At 48.5% G+C, this 20426-nt stretch overlaps 1 protein-coding gene across 1 annotated transcript; it reads left to right on the top strand.

The window, feature by feature from the left end:
* Positions 1–14769: 14769 nt before the first annotated feature.
* Positions 14770–16751, top strand: Hoxa13 (homeobox A13). The gene is made up of 2 exons (XM_047562679.1): positions 14770–15688; positions 16410–16751. The coding sequence occupies exons 1-2, from the start codon at positions 14770–14772 to the stop codon at positions 16652–16654; spliced, it is 1164 nt and encodes a 387-aa protein (XP_047418635.1). The 3' UTR covers positions 16655–16751.
* Positions 16752–20426: the final 3675 nt, after the last annotated feature.

Genomic DNA, 20426 nt, shown 5'->3' with positions numbered 1-20426 from the left:
TCAAACTTCTCCATCTTGCGCAGATAGGACCTGGGAGTAAAGCTGAATACCCTTAGAGGTCTGACTCCTTCCGGTGGTAGGAAGGTGGGAGACCGTAGAGAACACAGGGAGCAAGAAAGAACAAGGAGAGGGAGTCTGAAAGCCTTAGTCCACACCTCCTGCCAAGGTTTTCTGTCCCTAAATGTCTAGCTGCTGCATAATTAACCTCCCCTTTCAGGGTTGGGGAAGCCTTAGAAACCTCATTATGCAGTCACTTCAAGCATAGGGTTCTCTTTGGGGATGCAGCCACAGGACCCCCACTAGCTCTTTCCATCTGTGGTTAGAGCCTGTACCCTCAAAAGAGAGATTGGTAGTCTTAGGGACCTCCTTCCACCGTTGGTGAATCTTAGGACCCCAGACCCCAAGCGCCAATAACTGTAGAGGAAAGGGATTCTCTTTGGATGGTGCGTTTGGAGCAGGAACAAATCACGTCTGCTAGGTTTTGTTTTTCTTCTCTGTGTGAGCATTTCCCTCCCTGGGATTTCGTCATCCTCACAGATCCTTCCACGCCCGCCTATTCTCCATGCCCTGGGGCGGCAACAGCGCTGCCAGGCCTCAGAAAATGCGCCCTGGATCCCAGATTTTCTTACGTGCCCCACGACACACAACAAGCGTCCAGTGGTTTGGTTTAGTTTTGTTTAAAATCAGCGACCTAAAACGCGTTTCAAAATGCGAACTTTTTCTAAGGAAAGAAGAGAGGACGTAGGCTCGAGGCGGAAAGTCGCGTTAGAGGAAGCGGGGCCCAATGGTTCCCGTCGAGTCCCTGCCCGCCTCCAGCAAAGAAGCCCCTGGGCGGGCATCGGCGGCAGCCACTTCGCTGGCGCAGAGCTCGAGGAGTTTTGCGCCCTGGGGGTCTCCGAACCACAGGCGCCCCGGCCTGGCACCCGGACTAAGCGCTGCCTCAGCATGACGCCACGGCCTTGTTTTTGTCCTAAAAGCCCGAATTAAAATGGAAATTTGGGGCGAGGAGTCGGGTGGGGAGCTACTATTGGCTTGCAAACGCACACCTTTGTTGCTCCAGGGCCGGGCTACCGGCAAGGCCTGTTGTGCCTGCACTAGTCACTTTCACTAGGCGGGAGGGGCCGCAGTCTGCACCCGGGGACCCAATGTGTGTCATAGAGTGGGGAAAGGTGCCAGTACAAGACCTTACAAGGTTCCCGGAGAGCCCTGGCTCACGTCTTGGCCACTGGGAGGGTGCGGGGTTGACTAGTCCAGAGGACGTGCAGGCCCGGGATGGAGGCGGGGGTCCCCCATCCCAGCTGTTCTCCTGGCCCCACAGGACCTGGGACCCGAAATAGCAAGTTCAGCCGGGGTCAGCCCTGCCAGAGCTGACCCGGCACCCCACCCCAGCAAAGCTAAGTCCGCGCCTTTGAGAACTGCCCGCGGGCCCGGACCTTGGCCTAGAGGTCTTATTTCAACCCGGAGCAGCCTCGGAAACCAGTCTGGGGATTCGGGGAGGGCGACGTTGGGAGGGTGCGGAGGAGCCCACAACAACCCTGAGCAGCGGGAGTCTCTGACCCTGCCCAAGGTGGACCTGCGGGCAGCCGGGAGGGCTACAGCGCCAACGGCCCCAGCCATCAACCAAAGCCCGGCCCGGGCGTAGGCGCCAAGGCCCCGCATGGGCCGCTCCTCTGCTGGGCTCGCTGCTTCTCTTTCTCCTGACGCCTCCTTCCTCCCTCCCTCCCTCGCTCCGAGCCCCTGAACCTGGCAAAGAGGACGCCTGATAGACACTTCGAACAATCCGGGATGGGGGGAAAAAGAGAGAGAGAAGAAAAAGAACCCAGTCTGCCCGCGTAAACGCTGCTACTCATTCTCAAAAGTTTTCCTGACTTCTCGTAAAGGTGGCCGGGGCCATTTACAGTAAGAGCAGAATAATGTTTGCGACTGTACGACATAATTATCTCCAGACCTGCCTCTCCCCTGCCCCCAGCTACGGTTTTCACCAGCGAAAGCGGCTAATGCATTTGCACACATTAAACATCTTGAACGCATAATTACAGGCTGCAGACAGGCTGGACAATAAAATATCTCGGCTCGATATTTTTGGAAGCCTTTTGCGACTGTGCCTGGAATAAATAACAACTGCTTTCTATATCCTCAGCCATCTGACTGCAGTCACCATTATTTCAGTTCACCCCCAGCCCACCCCACTGTTGCTTTTGAGAAACTGCGGGGTTGGGTAGGTGGTAGGAATCAGTGGGAGAGGTCTGCCTGGCCTCAGGCTCTGCAGTGAGATGGTATGGGCAGAGATGAATAGAATACAAAGAATAAAATGTGCTCTAAGCCCTGGGGACCTACTTCCTCATTCCAGTCCCACAAGTGGGCCTCATAGCCTTTGGACACCAAGCCTCTCCACCCTCTCCCTATCCAAAGACTAAAGCATTTGAAGGAGCAGATTGTCATGTTCCTGTCTCACGCCAGGCTTAAAAATTCACCTCTAGACTGAATTGGCTTCAGCACCTGAGAAATCTGCTAAAGAAGAAAGAGCTGGCTACTGAAGTAAGACTGAGAGGAAGAAGCTCAGGTAGTTATTTTCATCCATGAGGTCTGGAACTCTCTAGCTTCCCCATGAGTCTTGGCTGACTGGTCTGTAAAATGGAGATGATTATAATAACCTTGGGACCTACTTCACAGGTCGTTATGACGAAGCACTTAAAAAAATTTTTATTGCCATATAACTTACATATAGCCAAGCATACAAATCTTAAGCACCCACCTCACTGAATTTTTATATATGTATATGCTTGTGAAACTACTACAAAGATCAAGATATAGGGTATTACCAGCCCCCAGGAGGCTCCATGAAGTTTTAAAACTAACTTTAACCAGTGATAATATCATCTCTAACTAGAGAGGTCAGCTCCCTAGTCTAGGTTATGCAGCTTCTTGACACTTGGGGATGAGAATTGATAAACCATGGACTGGGGATGTAGCTCAGTGGTAGAGCACTTGCCTAGCATGCATACTGTCTTGCATTTGATCTCCATTCCCATCACCTCCACCAGAATAACAACAACAACAAAAATCAGTAAACTAAATATACACTATTCTCCCATAGCTAGGAGCTAAGGAAATCTCAGGTCTAAAGGAGCATGCAGGATTCTTATCTACAGACCCTCAGTACTAGGGGCTTGGGGGGAAATGGAAGAAAATTCATTTTGAAGCAATGAACTTCTGCTGCTGTGCATAGGTGAGACTTTAAGGCTTTGGCAGGCATGTTCAGTTTCCCGGTTAGGGTGTGAGCTCAAAAAGAATCTGAGAACCTCTCCCAGGGGATAGGAGTCTGTGTTGATGCCCATAAGGCTGAGGTGCAAGCCTTGGGTTATCTCCTTTCAGTGTTCTCCCCTGAATTCAAATCTAGTTTGATGTGTGGAGAAAATTACCCCCAGGGGGACTCTTGACCATGTGTGTTTAGGAGGGAAGAACTTTCTGAAGAGTAGCTAACACATAAAATTGGTACACTTCACAAATAATACAACAAAAAATTTCATTTTAAAAGCACAGTGGGAGACTTCACAATACATGCTGCCCTGATCTTGGGTGTTTTCCTAAATACTGACCGAGACAATTCTTCATGACAGGTGTATTGGCTCAGAAAGTTAGATTCAGGCCCGGTGACTCAGCAAGTGAAACTGAAGCTAACCTTGTGTGGCCCAAAATGCAGGAGGGCTACTACAGCCTTGGTTCTAGATCCTAACTTAGTGTTAATGAGCTTGGCAACCTTCAAAACAATCAGTTATAATGGCTTCTCCATCAATACCAGATCACCCTCCTTCCCTAGGTGAGCTGAACTGACCATGACTTTGGAACTTCAGTCATTCTCTTGGATTCTGGGGAAATTGGAAGTGCCTCTTGAAATTTTAACTATTCTGTCTTAGTAGCTATAAAACTGTGCTCTGGTCGGTAACCCACCCTGTGTTTCCACCTCCAATCCCATTTCTCCAATTCTCTTTGGAGTTCAGTGGGGTGACCAAGGCTTTGGCTCCCATTCAGGCCTAGGCAGAGGCAGGGGGACATGGTAGGGACCTAGGACTGTGCCCTGAGACCTTGGACCCCATATCATCTGCCAGAAGAAGTCAGAGGAAACGCGTTTACCACCTGGGCGACCTTGACTGCAACCGATTAAAGTTTAATCCGAGGTGTGTGTTCAGCCTTGCCATGTTATTTAAACACATCAAAGGTCATAAAAAGATTCCAATGGCATGAGCCGGTCGGACGCGGGCCCGCAGGGAGCCAACATTTGATTCTGGTTGATTTCCAGAGCCAGGATGTGGAGCACGGGACGAGGAGGGGGGCATTAGAAATAAAGGAAAAGGTTTGCTTTCTCAACAAAACGCCAGACTTCAAAAAGAGGCAGGGGAAACCGAGTCTCGGATACTGGGACAGAAACAGCGTCCTGCAATTCCGATTAACTGGGAAGACATCTAGTGGGAAGAGATCGCAACTGCAGCGGCGTTCAGCGATCATCCCCAACTTCGGTCCACCGCGACCTCCACCTGGGCAGACTAGGCAGGAGTGGGACGCTGCAAAAAGGAGCCCCTCTCTTCCTAGCCGCCCCTTAGACAGTCGAGTTCTCACTCGACGATCTTAAAGATGACCAGACTCCGGACCGTGCTCTTACTCAGGGCAGAGGCGCCATTTCCACCTTGTAGAGGAAAGATCCGACTTTTGTCGCTTTCCTCTCTCCATGTTCGGGTCCTGGTAGCCAACTAACCTCTGGAGACCCAGGATCCCCTGATCCTCCCCACTACCCCCGCCGGATTCTGTCAACCGTGAAGCGCGCGGAGCTCTGGAGCGCGCAGATGTGGGTTCTCCTGGAGCGCCCTGAGTGGCTCTAGGAATCAACACATCGCCCCAGAAGCCAGGTGAAACCAGAGGCCTGAATGATTTCTCGCCAACTGCGGACTCCTCCCGGCACCCTAGCAGAGAGTGGGAGCCCCACTTCCCAGGATGTGCAGGCAGCATTTTCACCCCCATCTCCTTCGTGGAGTAGTTGGTCAAATTTTATACTGGCTGCCACCTCCCACCCTATTTTCTGTAGAGCATTGGACTGCCCAGTTCCCCCTGTGGAAAAAAGTCTCACATATAGAGTGCTGCTCATCATTGCTGTCCCAGCACTAGCAGCTGTATCAAACTTTAAGGCTGCAACAGCACTCTGTACAGTCCTCCCTGCATGCCACAGAGATGCCAATTGCAGTTTCACCTGCTTTGAGTGGGGTCCTCTTTCTAGGAGGCCTCCTGGCGGACCCCTTTGGTTGGGTCTAAGTTTTCCCTTCTTACTCCACTTGTTGTAACATCATATCATCCTAGAATTGTCGGGAAGAAAAATGTCATCAGGATGTCCCTTTTCTGGATAATACAGAGGGCCCAGACACACTGCTTCACATTTCAATATATGAAACTCAGGACATTTTGTAGCCACAACTGGGCCCTGAAGAAGGGGATCTGCATCTCTGATTATAGACTTTTTAGGTCTTCTGGGGGTTGGGACGACTGGGGATACTAATGGCTGCAGGGAGTTGCCCTCAGTAGGGCAATCCCCCACACCCATTAGTGCCAGGGACCAGGGCTATCCTCCTCTTTCTTCATTTTGCCCATCAAGTGGCCTTTACCACTCCTACCCATATGCCTCCCTGGGATTGGACTCTTCTTGATTATCAAAGGAGGGCTGAAGTAATCCTGGTCTTTGTTTTGCACTACCCCCAACCCTCCCAAATGAAAGTAAAATGAAAATGGTGGGGTATCCATTCTAGGCAAAATGCCTTGAAGCTTTTCATAGATATTATATTACCAATGCTCCTCATACACAGAAGTGCATTCCCCAAAAGATACTTGGTCTATGACTTCTTTTGTCCCCTACTGCCAACCCCCATCACTTCTTGTTGGGATGAATATTATCCGCTTAGATAGGGAGACTCCCTTAGGTTTTATTGAATCAGCTACAGACTGTTGAAGCAGGAGTAGGTTGGGGGATGGGAGGAAGGCCTGCCCTGGGTTAACCAGATTTAACTTCAGAGAATGAAAATCTGATACGTGGATTGCAAATGGGCCTGCAGTGCCTAGGTCCCATGCTGAGCTCAGAGGAACTGATGTCTGAGCTTGGAGCCCAGTGAATCCCTCTTCCCTTCCAACCTACCCCAGGACCCAGAAAAACCCCTCCCAGTCCACCTGGATAGGCCCCCACTGGGCTCCTGGTTAGATCCAGCAACCTTCACTCCATGCGCAGCCAACCTCACTCTTCCCTACTCCCAGCACAGGCTGTGGGGACTTCTATTTTTCTGGGTGACAAACGAGTCTGCTTGCTCTCAGTGACATCAAATTACTTTGCACCAGCCCAGGGTCCCATGACCCGACATAACCTCACATTAGATCCTAAAAATGTAAAGAAATATGGCCTTTTTAAAAGTGGCTGAGAGCACATAATTGCTAGCAGGCTTGAGGGGTTGTCCCCAACTCAGCTCTCGATCTATGCCTCCAAAGCCTATACTGGCTGGAATTCACACACTCCGACTCTCTATGGACAGAAGTGCATTTAACTCTGGACCCTAATCAGGTTCTCAAAGCCCAGATTATTTTTGTGTAGTTACAGAAATCACAGGAGGCTTGCAGCCTAAACTCTAAGTGGGACTCACCAGTCAGCAGCAGTGAGGGAGGGGGTAAGACAACCAGACTTCGGCAAAAAAAAAATAAGTTTCCACACAGTGCGGGCTTCTGCAGAGCTTCGAAAACACAGACCTTCCTTAGCTACAATGGCTTAAATTTTTCTTGGGAATTATAAACCGTAATTATTAATTTTTATTATTCTCTCCCCAGCCTCCCTTCCTTTTTGTCTCCCAGCTTGTCTCTAATCTCTCCTTTTCCTTCCCCCTCTTCCTCTGAATATTCTTTCTTGTGCAGTCTCCACCCTGACCCTGACATAAGCTGTCACCCCCATGGAGAACTCCATCCTAGGATCAGGGGACCTGGGACGCCCCTCCCCCCAGACACTGAGCCTGGAGGCTGGGTAGGGATCAATCTTCCTAGTGCCCCACAGGCTTTAGTCAGGGGACACATGGGTAGTATTTCCAAGACTTTCTGCTGCATACAGTTGAAATTGTTAAATTAATAGAATATATGTGTACATAAATATCTCCTTTTGTTTAATTTACACACCCCTTATGAGTTCAGTCAAGTAGCTCTTTTCTTATGCCATAAAGCAGTTACATATGCTTAGTATAAAATCATCCCCAGATATTTAACAACTCAAAAGAAAAAAAGGGGGCAATTAAGGAATCATAAACAACCCAACACTCTGCTATGGAGAAGAGGACTTGAGGTTAGAACTTATTAAACAGCTGGTACAGGACTTCTCAAATTCAATAGTGTGCAATTTTTTGGTTTTGCCTTTTTGGTTTCTAAAGTTGACAAAGCTTTTAGTTACATTACCTTCAGCATTCTCTGGGAAGATCATGCTCCTAGTCAATTAGGTCACTGAATCAAAAGAAACCACAATATCTTTATTAATTCTTTTAAAAAGCTCTTATCTCAGAGGGGTATTTTAAAAAATATACAGAATTGCATTTCTTCTTGAACACTGTATCGCCTGTGATGGGATATCAGTCCAATAAAAAAACTTTCTCCTCCTAGTTTAATCAAGAGAAATCTCTTTAGAGTTGCTACCAAGGAAGGAGATGTGTTGAAAGGAGAAATAGCCATTTGCCCACTAATAAGTGGATATATATCAATTTAGGACACAGAAAGAACCAAGGCAATGTTTTTCATCTCCCTACAAAATCCCGATGCAGTCATAGACTCTTCAATGAAAGGACAATTACATAGGTTGAAAAGGGTAATATAAATCTCCCTCATACATATACATTTTTATAAAGATGAGACATACGAAATTTTAGGCAAGATATGATCACCACCCAAACGTCTTTTAGGTCCACATTTTTCCTGGGTAGAGCTTTAAGTTCATTTTAGATTGTAATCAGAACAACTCAAGTTCAAGTCTTTTTTTCTCAATCCTGAAATATACCTTCAAAATCCCGTGTGAGAGTGGAATGATTTTAGGTCTGGAATTTAATTTTAAATGTTAAAAAAGAATGGAGGTGGATGATGAAACATGTAAGACAAGATGATAGTAGGAGTTGAAGCTAGAATTTGGGCATATGGGGTTCATATCACTTTTGTATGTATTCAGGACTTTTCATAACAAAAAGTTGTCTTTTTAAATTGTGTTAGGCAGAGGTGGCAAAATTATTCCTGCAAGGGGTCTAAAACAAAAATGATCTGTTGGATAGCATCTGGAGTTGCCTATTTAATCTATGATTTCAAGGACCAGAAAACGACCTTGCTCGTTTTTCCATTTCTCCAGAATCAGCCGACCATCCCCGATGGTTTCTTTCCGGCAAACTCCCTTTCCCAACCCATAAACTGAGTATCCAAACCCAAGGTTGAGGGTTGATTAATGGAGCTTCCGTACTGGGCTCCCCTCACCAGAGTGTAAAGACCCATAAAAACTAATATCAAAAGTTTTTATTGAGTTGCTTCGTTTCCCTGAGCATTGGGCCAAGCGGGGCTCCAGCTCCGGGGACAAAGGGACGGCGGCTGCTTCATGAGCAGCATCAGACGCTCCAGGCCGGCTCAGTGAGGATCCTCAGAGTCAGCCAGAGGTTCCGGGGAGGACATCCGAACCAGGTAAATGCCACAGGGGACTCACCTTCCACTGAGAACAGGTGTATTTACAAAACCAGAGAGGGAATGGAGAGGAGTTGGAAAATTCAGAATGGGTAAGGGGGATGCACCAGTCACCTCAAAGTATGTCACCAGGCTGGTCTGACAAGGTGAAATTTTTTTCTTAGGGGTTGGTATGATGCCTGTATTTCACCCACATGACATCGGATGTGAACATTCACTGCGTGTGTGTATTCGCTGGATGTGTGAATGTGTGCGTGCATACCAAGGCGCACACATCATGATTACAATGTATAATGTGCCCGTAAAAGTCTGATTACAACTCAGTGTGTACTGGAAAGAATCCTGAATTCCTCTTCCTCCTGTCTACTGGTGAATTTCCTTCCCTTGGTTGCTTTGTGCTTTAAGAATTCGCAGCCCAGGTCTGGGGCGTGTGTGTCCCTTAGTGTTCTAGGGAGGGATGGACTCCCGTGGGCCCAGGCCGCCTGGCTGCCTGCACTGGTTTCTCGGGGAGAAAGCCGCAGTCCGATGGGGCCAGGCTTACATACAAAACCCCTACTTCCTTCAAACGCTGAAAAGTCTTCAGTGTATTTGTTGACATAAAGTATCCACAGCCCAGCACTGGTTTCCTGTTTTGTTGCGGGCGTGAGCATCAAGCTCGGGTGGGGGTGGGGGCCGGCGGTAGGATTCCTTTCGTGCAGTGGAGGGACTGACTACGTCGTCGTCGTCGGGTACAGAGACTCCTCAACCTTCTCATGTCGCAATCGCACGGGATTCCCAGAGCCATTCCACTCTCTCCCAGCTCCCTGGCCCAGTAGACGGTGGCTTCACTCCCTGGGTAGATTGGGTCCCAGCAGACTGGTGCCCTCACCCGCTGACCAGCAGGCACTTTGGGAAGGCGGTTCCTCCTTTTGGTAGAGGTTCTATTAATACCCGGGAGTTCAGTTCCTCTGCTTCTCATGCACCTTCAGATGCTTTAGGCGGAGGCTGTTTCTAGGTCTAGTGAGGAGCATGATAATGTTGGGTGCAAGGAGTCCTCCCTCCACCACTACCTGGACCGCTGGCGTCGGAAACACTGAGACCGCCTAAAGCCAGGTCTCAGAGACCGAAGCACGCGCGCTCCACACTCCAAGTTCGCCAAGGTTGCGAAAAGCCAACCCTTGGGAGTCCGAACGCTGCTGGCCGCCACTATGCAGTGAGGTGTGCATGGTTGGGGGGGGGGGGGCGTGCTCCTCATTGGGAACCTGGGACCCTGGGCAGGTTGTTCTAAGCGAGGAAGTACTGCGTGTCTCCTTTCTCAAAGACTCCCCAGAGGAAACAGGACAGGGCAGAGCCGAAACTGAGGATCTCCCCGCATTTCTGCTGTCCTTCGTGAAGCCATCTTCCCTAGTGGTTTTGTGGTACTGGGTGAAACCTCCCAGGCACAGGAGAGCTGCTCCTTCAAATACTTGCTGTCCTCAAAATCCACCCTACGAGGGGATCTTAAAGGCAAGGTGGGGTCAGTGTGGGTCTTCCTCAACCTTGCATTTCCATTTTCAAGTGTTAGCATTTGGACACCATGGTGCAAAGTGACTTCCCATGGTTCAAAACTATCCCTACAGCCTTGAACCTTTCAATACCTTATTATTGCTTCAAATGCTCAAAAATCTAGAACAAAAGCTTGAATGACTCAGGATGCCCCATTTCCCTACCCACTGGCCAGCTGCAGCCCAGGTTTCAGAACCTACCTACCCCTTCCCTTTAAGAAAAGAGGGTCCAGCTTCCACGCCAGTGGAGACAGGATTGAGGATACTCGAAAAGTCCACCATGAACAGAGCAGTCTCCCCTTGCTCCTTTCCCAAATGGTGTGCTCCAGGGAGGATTCAGAAGTGCTACTCTGAGAATTTTCCCCTTCTCTGTCCTTCCTGGCCAGTCTCAGTCCCTCAGCCATTTTTTTCTTTCTGGATTTTTTTTCTTCATTTGCCATTATCTCTGTGCTCCCAGTCCCCCTGAGGTGGAAGGGAGAGGGTTAAGATATTCTGCAAAGGCAGCTCGTAAAGCTGCTTGGATACATTAGAAACACATGAATATCCTGAAATACAAAGTGTCTTTAAAACCAACCAAGGAATGTTTATCCTAATGCTGGGTAGATGCAAAGAAGCAGTGCCAGGGAGCAGTGCTGACAGCCTCCTCCAAGTTAAAGTGAGAGCAGGTAAATTTCATTTGCAAATTAAAATCAAATTCAATTAAACCCTGATTATCCTTTGTTCTTTTTTTCTCCCAATCCTGGGAGAGGAGGGTCCCATATCCCAGTCTGTCATGGAATCCCCCACCCAGAAAGACCCAGCCAAGGTCTCTGTCTTCAGTGGGAGGCTCCAGGGAAGTCAAGGCCCTACAGGGTGCCCTGGCCCAACTCAGGAGGTAAGAAGTCAAGTTATTTTGGAGCAGTAGAAAGGCTGTGGAAACTCTTTGAACAAAGGCTTTGCTGCAGCCGGCGCCCTCAGGTTCTGCGGCACTGCCCTCTCAGGGCTCCTCCAGAGAAATCTGGGCACAACAGGCAGAGCTTGGAAAATAACCCCCGTCTCTCCCACCTCCAGTCTTCCGCTTTGCTCTGTTGCTCAACTGGCCACTGCTGCCTGAAAATCCCAGTGGGTACCTTGGCTTGCACCCATGGGGTGTCTGAGGATTAAATTGTTAAATTTGATGGTACTTCTCTGCAATCTTATAGGAATTCCTGAGCCTGAGGGACCAAAAAAAAAAAAAAAAAAAAAAAAAAAAAAAAAAAAAAAAAAGCAGGAGTATGGCTCAGAAAGGTCAGACCCCACTAGCTGGGCAGACAACCAAATCTTCACCTTACTTTTGAGAAAAGAGGAAGAATGCTGGGAGGGTCCATGGTCCCTTCCAAAAACAGTCCAGTCTTCATTGTCCTCTGACCTTTCTTTTTCCACCGCAAGTCATTTTAGTGGCTTCCTGGTGGAGTAAGAAACCATATTGGGAACTATTAAGGAATCTCTTATATTCTTCAGTGAAAAACCAAAGAACAGGTATTATTCTTACTTCAAAGTTTGTAGAAATTCTAGAAACTCAAATCCAAAATTATCCACAGAGCTCATTCAAGTTCTGTAAACCATTCCTGCAAATTGATGGCTACAACTCAATATCTAGAAGGACATACAGATATTTAAAAATAGTGAAGGCATGCCAAGACGCCTGGTAGAAAAATCACACCATATATATTGAGATCCAAGACAAGAAAGGACAAGCAGCCTGCCTCTCTCTAAGTAACCATATCTTGAGAATTTAAAAAAATCGATAGGGAGTCATAAATCTCAATAATTCTAGCTCCAAGTCCTTCCTTGGTGGGGGTGCCACGTGTGGGAAACAAAGCAGAATTGATTTGATAAGCGACCCAATGCCTTCCTCCCTGCCCACCAGGCGCTGTCCCTCCCAGACAAACCTGCTTGTGGCTCCTCAGAGGACAAGATGAAATCTTGTCTCACCATTTTTGGTGTGGAGGGACCCAGTCGACTTTGGCAGTCTGGAGCTGAGGCCCTTCCTCTGCTCGCTGGGCTCCCGGCTCCGGTGAAGTGGGCGGGGGGAGGGAAGAATGTAGAGCTGGCCTTGGCCGCCGTGTGCACCAGCAACCGCGCCACGGCCAGAGGTGAGCTGGCACAGGCGCCGGCTGAGGGGGGGCTTCCCAAGCTGTGTTTTCGTTTTTCCGGGTCTGGCTGGAAAACAGAATAGACTCGAAACCCCGGCCAAGAGCAGGGCGGAGGCAGAGAAGAAGAGTCGGTAAACACCGCCCCAAAAACTCTACGAAGGCAGCAAAAAATGCTGGGTAGCCAAACAGAGCCAGAAACTAGAATTCCGGAGGAAAAGGGAACTAAGAGTGAGGGGAGGTGAGCGGTGGGCCTTTTGCAGCCGCCTTGGTCTCCAAGTTTGCAAGGCACTTTTCTCACGCTGACTAGACTGCAACTTTCAACTTGACCTTGGCCTCCAGCCGCGTCTGACCCGTATGTAAAACCGCCCTCAAGTCCCTAGGAACTGGGGCCTCGAACCCTACTCTTTCTCTTTGTCACTGTGAGTTTTACAATGCCACTTGGAGAGAGGAAGAGGGTGGGGGAATGAGGAAAGAGCCGGAAAGTAACACAAAAATCAAGCCTTTACAGAGTCTGGTTCCTTAGTCTGCAAATGGCCAGTCAGGGAGAAGGTAAACTGGGGGCAAATCAATATTTACCCAGAACTGCTAAAAAGTCAAGAGGGAAAGGAAGCACTGGGTCGGGGGGACTGGTGGGGGTAGGGGAAGGTTTTATTGGGCGACACTTACATTGGTCAGGGCAAGTTTGGAATCTGGGCAGATAAAAGCCTAAGCCAGCTTCTTCAGTCTGAACCATGCAGGAAACCCAGGGGGCTTAAAGAGCAAACCAGTGAGATGGTATATGCAGTGCCCTGGGTTTAGGGATGAGTCTGCAAGCTGGAACCAAAGAGCCCATCTAAGCCTGGCTGCTCACTAGTATGCCTGAGATGGAAGGGAGTCCAGTACACTCCCCAGCTTGCATGGTCCCAAATGTGCCCACTTTCACTTTGAATGCCTGTTCCCTTTATGGGCAACTGACCAGCTCACAGTCATACAATCAGAAGTGGAAATATTTGGCCCCAAAGTGGAAGGACCCTCAAAGTCCCTCACTAAAACATGGTGACTCCAAGAGGGGTAGTTGCTTTGCTCTGTCAGTACCAACACTCAGCATGGTTCCAGGACAGAGTTGCATTTCCTAGGCACAGAGGAAAGACTTCTCGAATTGGTTCTTGTGACTGGGCACCCTCTGCAGGCTGGAGTGCCTACTTGGTGGGGAAGGTATTGAAGTAACCCCAAAGAGCCTCTTTCTTTTTTCCCAAACAGAATGCAATTGCGGGATCCCAGAAGCCAAGAGTCAGGTCCATCCCAGGTTCTATGCAACAGATTACTGAGGCCCCAGATCTGAGGCTGGAGTCCCAGTCAGCAGCCCATCTGGGGCCTGTTCCTCCTAAGCCCCTTCCAGGAGAAGCCAGCAGAACTGGTGAAACAGGAGTACAGGAGAATGGTGCTCTTTCCATCTCTGTCTCTGAAGGAGGAATTGTTACTGGGTCAGAGTGAGAAACAGGCTATATTCCTGTGTGAATGACTGTGTGTGTGCATGTGTGTCACTGTGGGATATGATGAGTTGTTCAGAGTTTGTGGACCTAAATGTAAGTGTTTAAAATTGCCCGCTAACATGGGTACAGAGATGGGAAGGAAGCTCCTAAATGCAGTCCAAGTTTTCCAGTGGAATGTCCTGGGACCCATGAGCCAGGCCTTTCCGAAAGAACCAACAATCAGCAAACGCCCTGCCCCTGTTCCCCTGAAAAGAGAGCCCAATTGAGAATGTGACATTGCCGAAGCCAAAATGCGTACAGCAGACCTAGGGTCTCCCTGCAGAAAGATACCTGGAAAGAAAACCGCCCAAAGACCCCAAGAAATGCCCAGTCTGAGCTAGGCTGGTCCCGCCCTCCCCAGTCTCTCATCCCAGGCCATTGCTGGATTTACCTGACCAGTCCCCACGGCCTCAGGTCACAACCCAACTGCGTGCCCACGTCCCCTCCCCGACTCTTGCGCTGAGTTGGTCCTCGCTGAGATAAGGGAAGGGAAGGGGGGATGCGAAAGACACGCAAGGAAAGGGGGGACGCGAAAGTCACGCCCTTGCCTTCCTGTGACACCCACACGCCGGGTTTTCTGCCCCCCACCCGCCTGTGTCCCTCTCCTGTCCCCTGGGTGAACGCTGCGCGGTCGCGCGGCGAGTGCTGGTGCTGGCGCTGGTGACTGCGCGGGCGGCGGCGGGGACCGCGGGTGCACAGAGCGGAGCTGGGGTTGGAGCCGCCCGCTTTGCATACGCCGTGGGCGGAGCGGGGGGGCCGGGCCAATGGGCGGCCGCCTGGCGCGACCCCGCGGGGCGCGATCCGCCCCCCTCGCTCGGGCCCCGGTCCCGCGCCGCGCGCTCTTCACTTCTTGGGGGCTTTTTAAAACAGCGCCACTGGGGTCTTCTCCATGCGGCTCGGGCTATGACAGCCTCCGTGCTCCTCCACCCCCGCTGGATCGAGCCCACCGTCATGTTTCTCTACGACAACGGCGGCGGCCTGGTGGCCGACGAGCTCAACAAGAACATGGAAGGGGCGGCGGCGGCGGCGGCGGCGGCGGCAGCGGCAGCGGCGGCCGGGGCCGGGGGCGGGGGCTTCCCCCACCCTGCGGCTGCGGCCGCGGGGGGCAACTTTTCGGTGGCGGCGGCGGCCGCGGCAGCCGCGGCGGCGGCGGCCAACCAATGCCGCAACCTGATGGCGCACCCCGCGCCCCTGGCGCCCGGCGCCGCGGCCGCCTACAGCAGCGCGCCGGGGGAGGCGCCCCCGTCGGCCGCCGCCGCCGCTGCTGCCGCCGCCGCGGCTGCCGCAGCCGCAGCCGCCGCTTCGTCCTCGGGAGGGCCCGGCCCGGCGGGCCCAGCGGGTGCGGAGGCCGCCAAGCAATGCAGTCCCTGCTCGGCGGCGGCGCAGAGCTCGTCGGGGCCAGCGGCGCTGCCCTATGGCTATTTCGGCAGCGGCTACTACCCGTGCGCCCGCATGGGCCCGCACCCCAACGCCATCAAGTCCTGTGCGCAGCCCGCCTCGGCCGCCGCCGCCGCCTTCGCGGACAAGTACATGGATACTGCGGGCCCGGCGGCTGAGGAGTTCAGCTCCCGCGCTAAGGAGTTCGCCTTCTACCACCAGGGCTACGCAGCCGGGCCTTACCACCACCATCAGCCCGTGCCTGGCTACCTGGATATGCCGGTGGTGCCGGGGCTCGGTGGCCCCGGCGAATCGCGCCACGAGCCCCTGGGTCTTCCCATGGAAAGCTACCAGCCCTGGGCGCTGCCCAACGGCTGGAACGGCCAAATGTACTGCCCCAAAGAGCAGGCGCAGCCTCCCCACCTCTGGAAGTCCACTCTGCCCGGTAAATGGCGCCCCCTTTTCAGCCCCGGTCTTCCGGCTCTGCTCTAGCTTCTGCTCTGTTCACGCCGGGGGTCATCCGGGTGCCCCTCTGATCTTTCCTTGGCCTGCCCTAGCGGCGCTGCACCCCCTGGGAGACGGACCCCGGCTGACTGGCGCTGTCCGCACCGCCCTAAGTTGAACTGGCCCTACTTGGGTAAGGGGTGCTGGGAGGGAGCTCGTGGGGACCCTGGCTACCTTCCTTCTCCCTCTGCCCCGCCCTCCCCAACCCTTGACAAGAACTTAAGAAATTGACCTGATATTCGGTTCATCAAATTGCTACTGTTCCTTATCAGAGAAATAGTCTCACTGTAGAAGCACTGAGCGCTGAGGCTCGGAGCTAACTGAGAGGATCCAGGCACAGGAGTGTTGTTACTCTAGATCGGGTGTTAAGGTGTGGGCCGCCGGGCTAGGCGATCGAGGAAAAACACGCTCTGCGCTCTGCGTATGCAGGATAACCCCTTTGGGGTGGTCACTGGAGCTTTGGGAGATCTCATTTCAGTGCAAAACTAACCGTCCTCCGGACTAACCCCCAGATTTTGGCTTAAAGCCGGATTGTACAGATTGTACAGAGCATGGCAAAGCGCAGCCCGGCACTGCAAGGCTGGTGGCTCAGATCGAGCTGTCTTGTGTGTCCTGGCCTGGGTCTGATCTCTGTGTAACTTGCCTTCTCCCCTGTATTCCAGACGTGGTCTCCCATCCCTCGGATGCCAGCTCCTATAGGAGGGGGAGAAAGAAGCGCGTGCCTTACACCAAGGTGCAATTAAAAGAACTCGAACGGGAATACGCCACGAACAAATTCATAACCAAGGACAAACGGAGGAGGATATCAGCCACGACGAACCTCTCCGAACGGCAGGTTACAATCTGGTTCCAGAACAGGAGGGTCAAAGAGAAAAAAGTCATCAACAAACTGAAGACCACTAGTTAATGGATTAAAAAGTGGAGCACAGGGCAACTTGAAGAAATGCTTCAGAACTGATGGTTTTGCCCAGATAATGGTAATAATGCTGAATAATAATTGAAGAATTGGAAAGAGAGACACTGGCATTTCGCTCTCCTAAGAGGGAATTTCCTTTTAATGGAATCTACAACTTTTTAAAAACTTTTTAAAATGGTAAAGACTGCCATTTCTCCCACCAACAGACCATTAAGTGACAAACTCTAGAGTAAAACGTCAACACCTAAATACGAAATTTCAGATAAGTTACGAATTTACTGAAATCTTGTAAGTATTTATGTGACCGTTATATTTTAGGACACTATGTTAGATGGTAATAATCTGAAAGTTGGTTACAAAAGCAAGAGTCTGTTGTAAACATCTGCTTGTTCTTCTTAGGTCGCCATTCCCTTTGCATGTTAAGTGCCTGCTCAGGTAAATTTAGTGAAATTTCTACCGTTTTATGTTCTGAGAAATGTTTCATGTATAGGTTTAAAGGGAAAAAGAGAAGGTACTGAAATAATGGTCTTTAACTATTTAGTATGAAGGGAGAAAGGAGAGAAAGGTCTTCTGAGGATCATTTGTCTTGATAGTAAATACAGCCCCTAATCCTTTGAGGCTAGAAGGAAATACCAGGTTGGTAATGTCCTTCTGATAATAACAAGCGTATTTGTGGCATTTGGGCTACCCCAATATCAGGGATTTTCCAAAGAATTGAGTACTTTTAAAATGTTTAAATCACCAGATGATTTGCAGGATTGACGTTTTGTCAGATCTCCCAGAAAGTCCCACCCAAACATGAAGGACTTCAGTTTGAATACAATTCCCTTTTTCATTTAAATTGGCATTTTCCAATATTTGCTGAGCATTTTGCTGGATAAATCATTTTCCTTTTTTTTTTTTTACTTAAAAAAAAAACTCTGAATGGAAATCCATTCCCCTGAAATATTTAGATGTCTACATTCTATATTTTGATCTATTAAGGGGTTAGTATTTTCCTTGTTTATTGTGTTATGAGACTGCATTAGAAAGTTTAGGGATTCATCTTCACTGCACATTTTTAACCAAGCAGTTATTTCAACCAGCACATTCGTTTTGTTCATATTCACTATAAAATACTATCTTGTAAATAAAAACATTCAGCACACTGTGAAAAAAAATGTATTTGTGCACCTGCTTTTTAAATATTTCTACTAAAAATTAGACTTGTAGATAGTGATATAGTGGTATTGATTCTGTTAATAAAATAGACACTGCCATTAAAATCTGAAGGAAATACTCGTTACTTTCCTGTGCTAAATGTGCTCTGCACGGAAAGAAAAGGAAAAGGTTTGTATTATACAAACCAAGGACCATTACTTCTATTAATTCAGCTTTTTTTTTTTACTACAAATTTTTTAAGAAAAGAGGAAAATTCCTCATAACCAAAATCCCAAGTGTTTCAAGGAGATGAAAGTGTCAGGTACTCTGAAAAGGATAGAAGAGAAAGGAGGAAGAGCTAGTACAAATTCCCAGGCTCCCTGTGGAAAATGAAAACTAGTTGTTTTGTACCAGCAATGCCTAGACTGTCATATTTTAAAATCTGCTGTTGGATTTGAATGTGTCTGAAAGGGCAGGTTTTGATATTTGTTGAAATGACAGGACTAGGTAAGGCTTTAAACCTTGACCTTGACAAAAAAAGACAATTTGTGACCTTGACTTTTGACAGCTCATGAATTGGCCTGGGTTGGATTAGTAGATCAAGGGCGCCACCTCGTGTTGACAAGCCTTCTTGTAATTCTTCAACTTCAAGGGAATCAAGACCTCTTACCTCCTTGACTTGTTGTTTTAGAGATTTAATACTCATTCATTTGACTCCAGGGGGAGTAAATCTGAATATATGTAAATTATACATGTGCCTGTATATATGTGAATATACCATATATGTGTATACATGTATACATTTGCATATCAGTGCTTGTGTGTGCTTGTATATATAATTGTAGAATCTGTACAGATATAACATTAATTACTGACGACCCAAGACAATGTAACTTAAAGTGATTTCTAGAGTTCAGGTACAAAATGTATGTTACATGATGAAGTTTTGTTCCTTTCTTTAATGGCCAACTTTGATTTGTCTTCACAGCAGCTCAATCGAATTACTGAAAATCTGTTTTAAAGCTGTACAGTTTTGTTACAGTCCAAGAGGTGTTCTTAAATAACCATTCTTTCCTGGCCCTCACCCTCCAAGGTGGTCTCCCACCCTAATTAGAGCTATTGGGGAGTCTTTACGGCAAATAAAAAGTTTCGGATGCCTTGCTAACTCTAGAGTTCTAGAGTTACATTTCAGAAATTCAAAGAAATCCACCTCTCAAGAGGTCAGTAAGGAGAACTTATAAATATCTCATATCTACAAAATGACCATAATATGGAGGCAGAAGAAGAGTTCCTGAATAGCTCAGAGCTGAGTGCTGCTCCAGGGTGGTGTGCAATCTTATACTGATGCTTGCAAATCTGCCATTTGATTTGTGGGAGAAATAAATATGTTTAATATTAACAACCACCATCAAAACTATAATAATAATATTATTATTATAAGCATTATACTACTGTTTATTGACCCCTAATTACACATCAAGTGCTATGTTCAGAGTCATAAATAACAATATGTATGTTTATATAATATACACATACGGTAATTTTTTGTCAAATCCACACATGTATTAAAACATTGGTAGAACCAGTAACCTTGGGATGCAGAATTTTCAGATGCCAATTAATTTTGCCTTTATGTTAGAGGAGAGTGAGTGAAAGAACAGATTCAGGATGGAAAATGATATTGGTTAATTACAAACATGGCTGCTGGAAACTTCTCCAACCTTTCCAGAAGACTGAAAGCTTTATAAATGAAGAATTTTGGAAAGAATCTAAAGCTTTAAAAAGAAAGGATGGTTCTGAAACTTATTGAATGGTCTCATGAAGTGCAATCATATTTTGCTGCCCGGAGGATTTTCACTCCACTTGTGGAAACAAATGAAAATGCTGCTGCAGATCCACCTCCCCACGTCTTGTTCCACAGTTCCACTTCTAAATGAGCTACCATCAAGCCAAAGTAATGACTTTCTCCCGAAATGTTTAAAGTGGTGGAAAATCCCCTCAAAGCTGGACCATACAGTGTGCTTATGAACAGTGCCAAAGGAGACTCTCCTGTTGATGGGGGATATTTTTCCTTAGATGTAAGAAATATTCTGAACCTCAGGCCTAGGAAAGAGGCCAACAACATCTCCTCAGCCGGAATACCGTCCCTTTCAAAAGCCACCATCACTGCAGGAACCCTGGGTAAAGTAGTAGCCTTCTTTTTCTCTTTCTCCATTTTTCGAAACTGTAATGACAGAAGATATGTCAGGGCACCCCCCCCACCAAGTTCTAAAATGGTTGTTTATAGTGTCAATCTTACCTAACTTCCATCTTATTTAAAATAATCCATGGATCTACCAGATAAGCTGAGGTGGGCATGGATTTTGATGGTTCCTTAATGCCTAAATAGCAATCTGCCTAAGACATTTAGAACAAAGACAGCCAGGAGGACACCAGCCTCCTCTTGCAACATAGGAATAATAATGTCAGACACTGACCCATATAGTGAAAACCTGATTTGAGTATTTTTGTTTCTAAAAAGGAAGCTCTTCCTGAATAAAAAATTATAAATATGGGACTTTTTAAAAACCCTACTTTTCCAATATGCTCTTCATATTGTCAAATTTATTAAGTTATTTTAACT

Source organism: Sciurus carolinensis, chromosome 8, assembly GCF_902686445.1.
Source record: "Sciurus carolinensis chromosome 8, mSciCar1.2, whole genome shotgun sequence".
Taxonomy (NCBI): Eukaryota; Metazoa; Chordata; class Mammalia; order Rodentia; family Sciuridae; genus Sciurus; species Sciurus carolinensis.
This window is presented reverse-complemented; position numbering and strand designations above follow the sequence as displayed.

What these genes read in the sequence shown, in the direction of transcription:
- Hoxa13 (XM_047562679.1), top strand. Translation starts at nt 14,770, where the DNA reads ATGACAGCCTCCGTGCTCCTCCACCCCCGCTGGATCGAGCCCACCGTC. An exon ending in CTGGAAGTCCACTCTGCCCG is followed by an intron (nt 15,689 to 16,409) that starts GTAAATGGCGCC and finishes CCTGTATTCCAG; the next exon opens with ACGTGGTCTCCCATCCCTCG.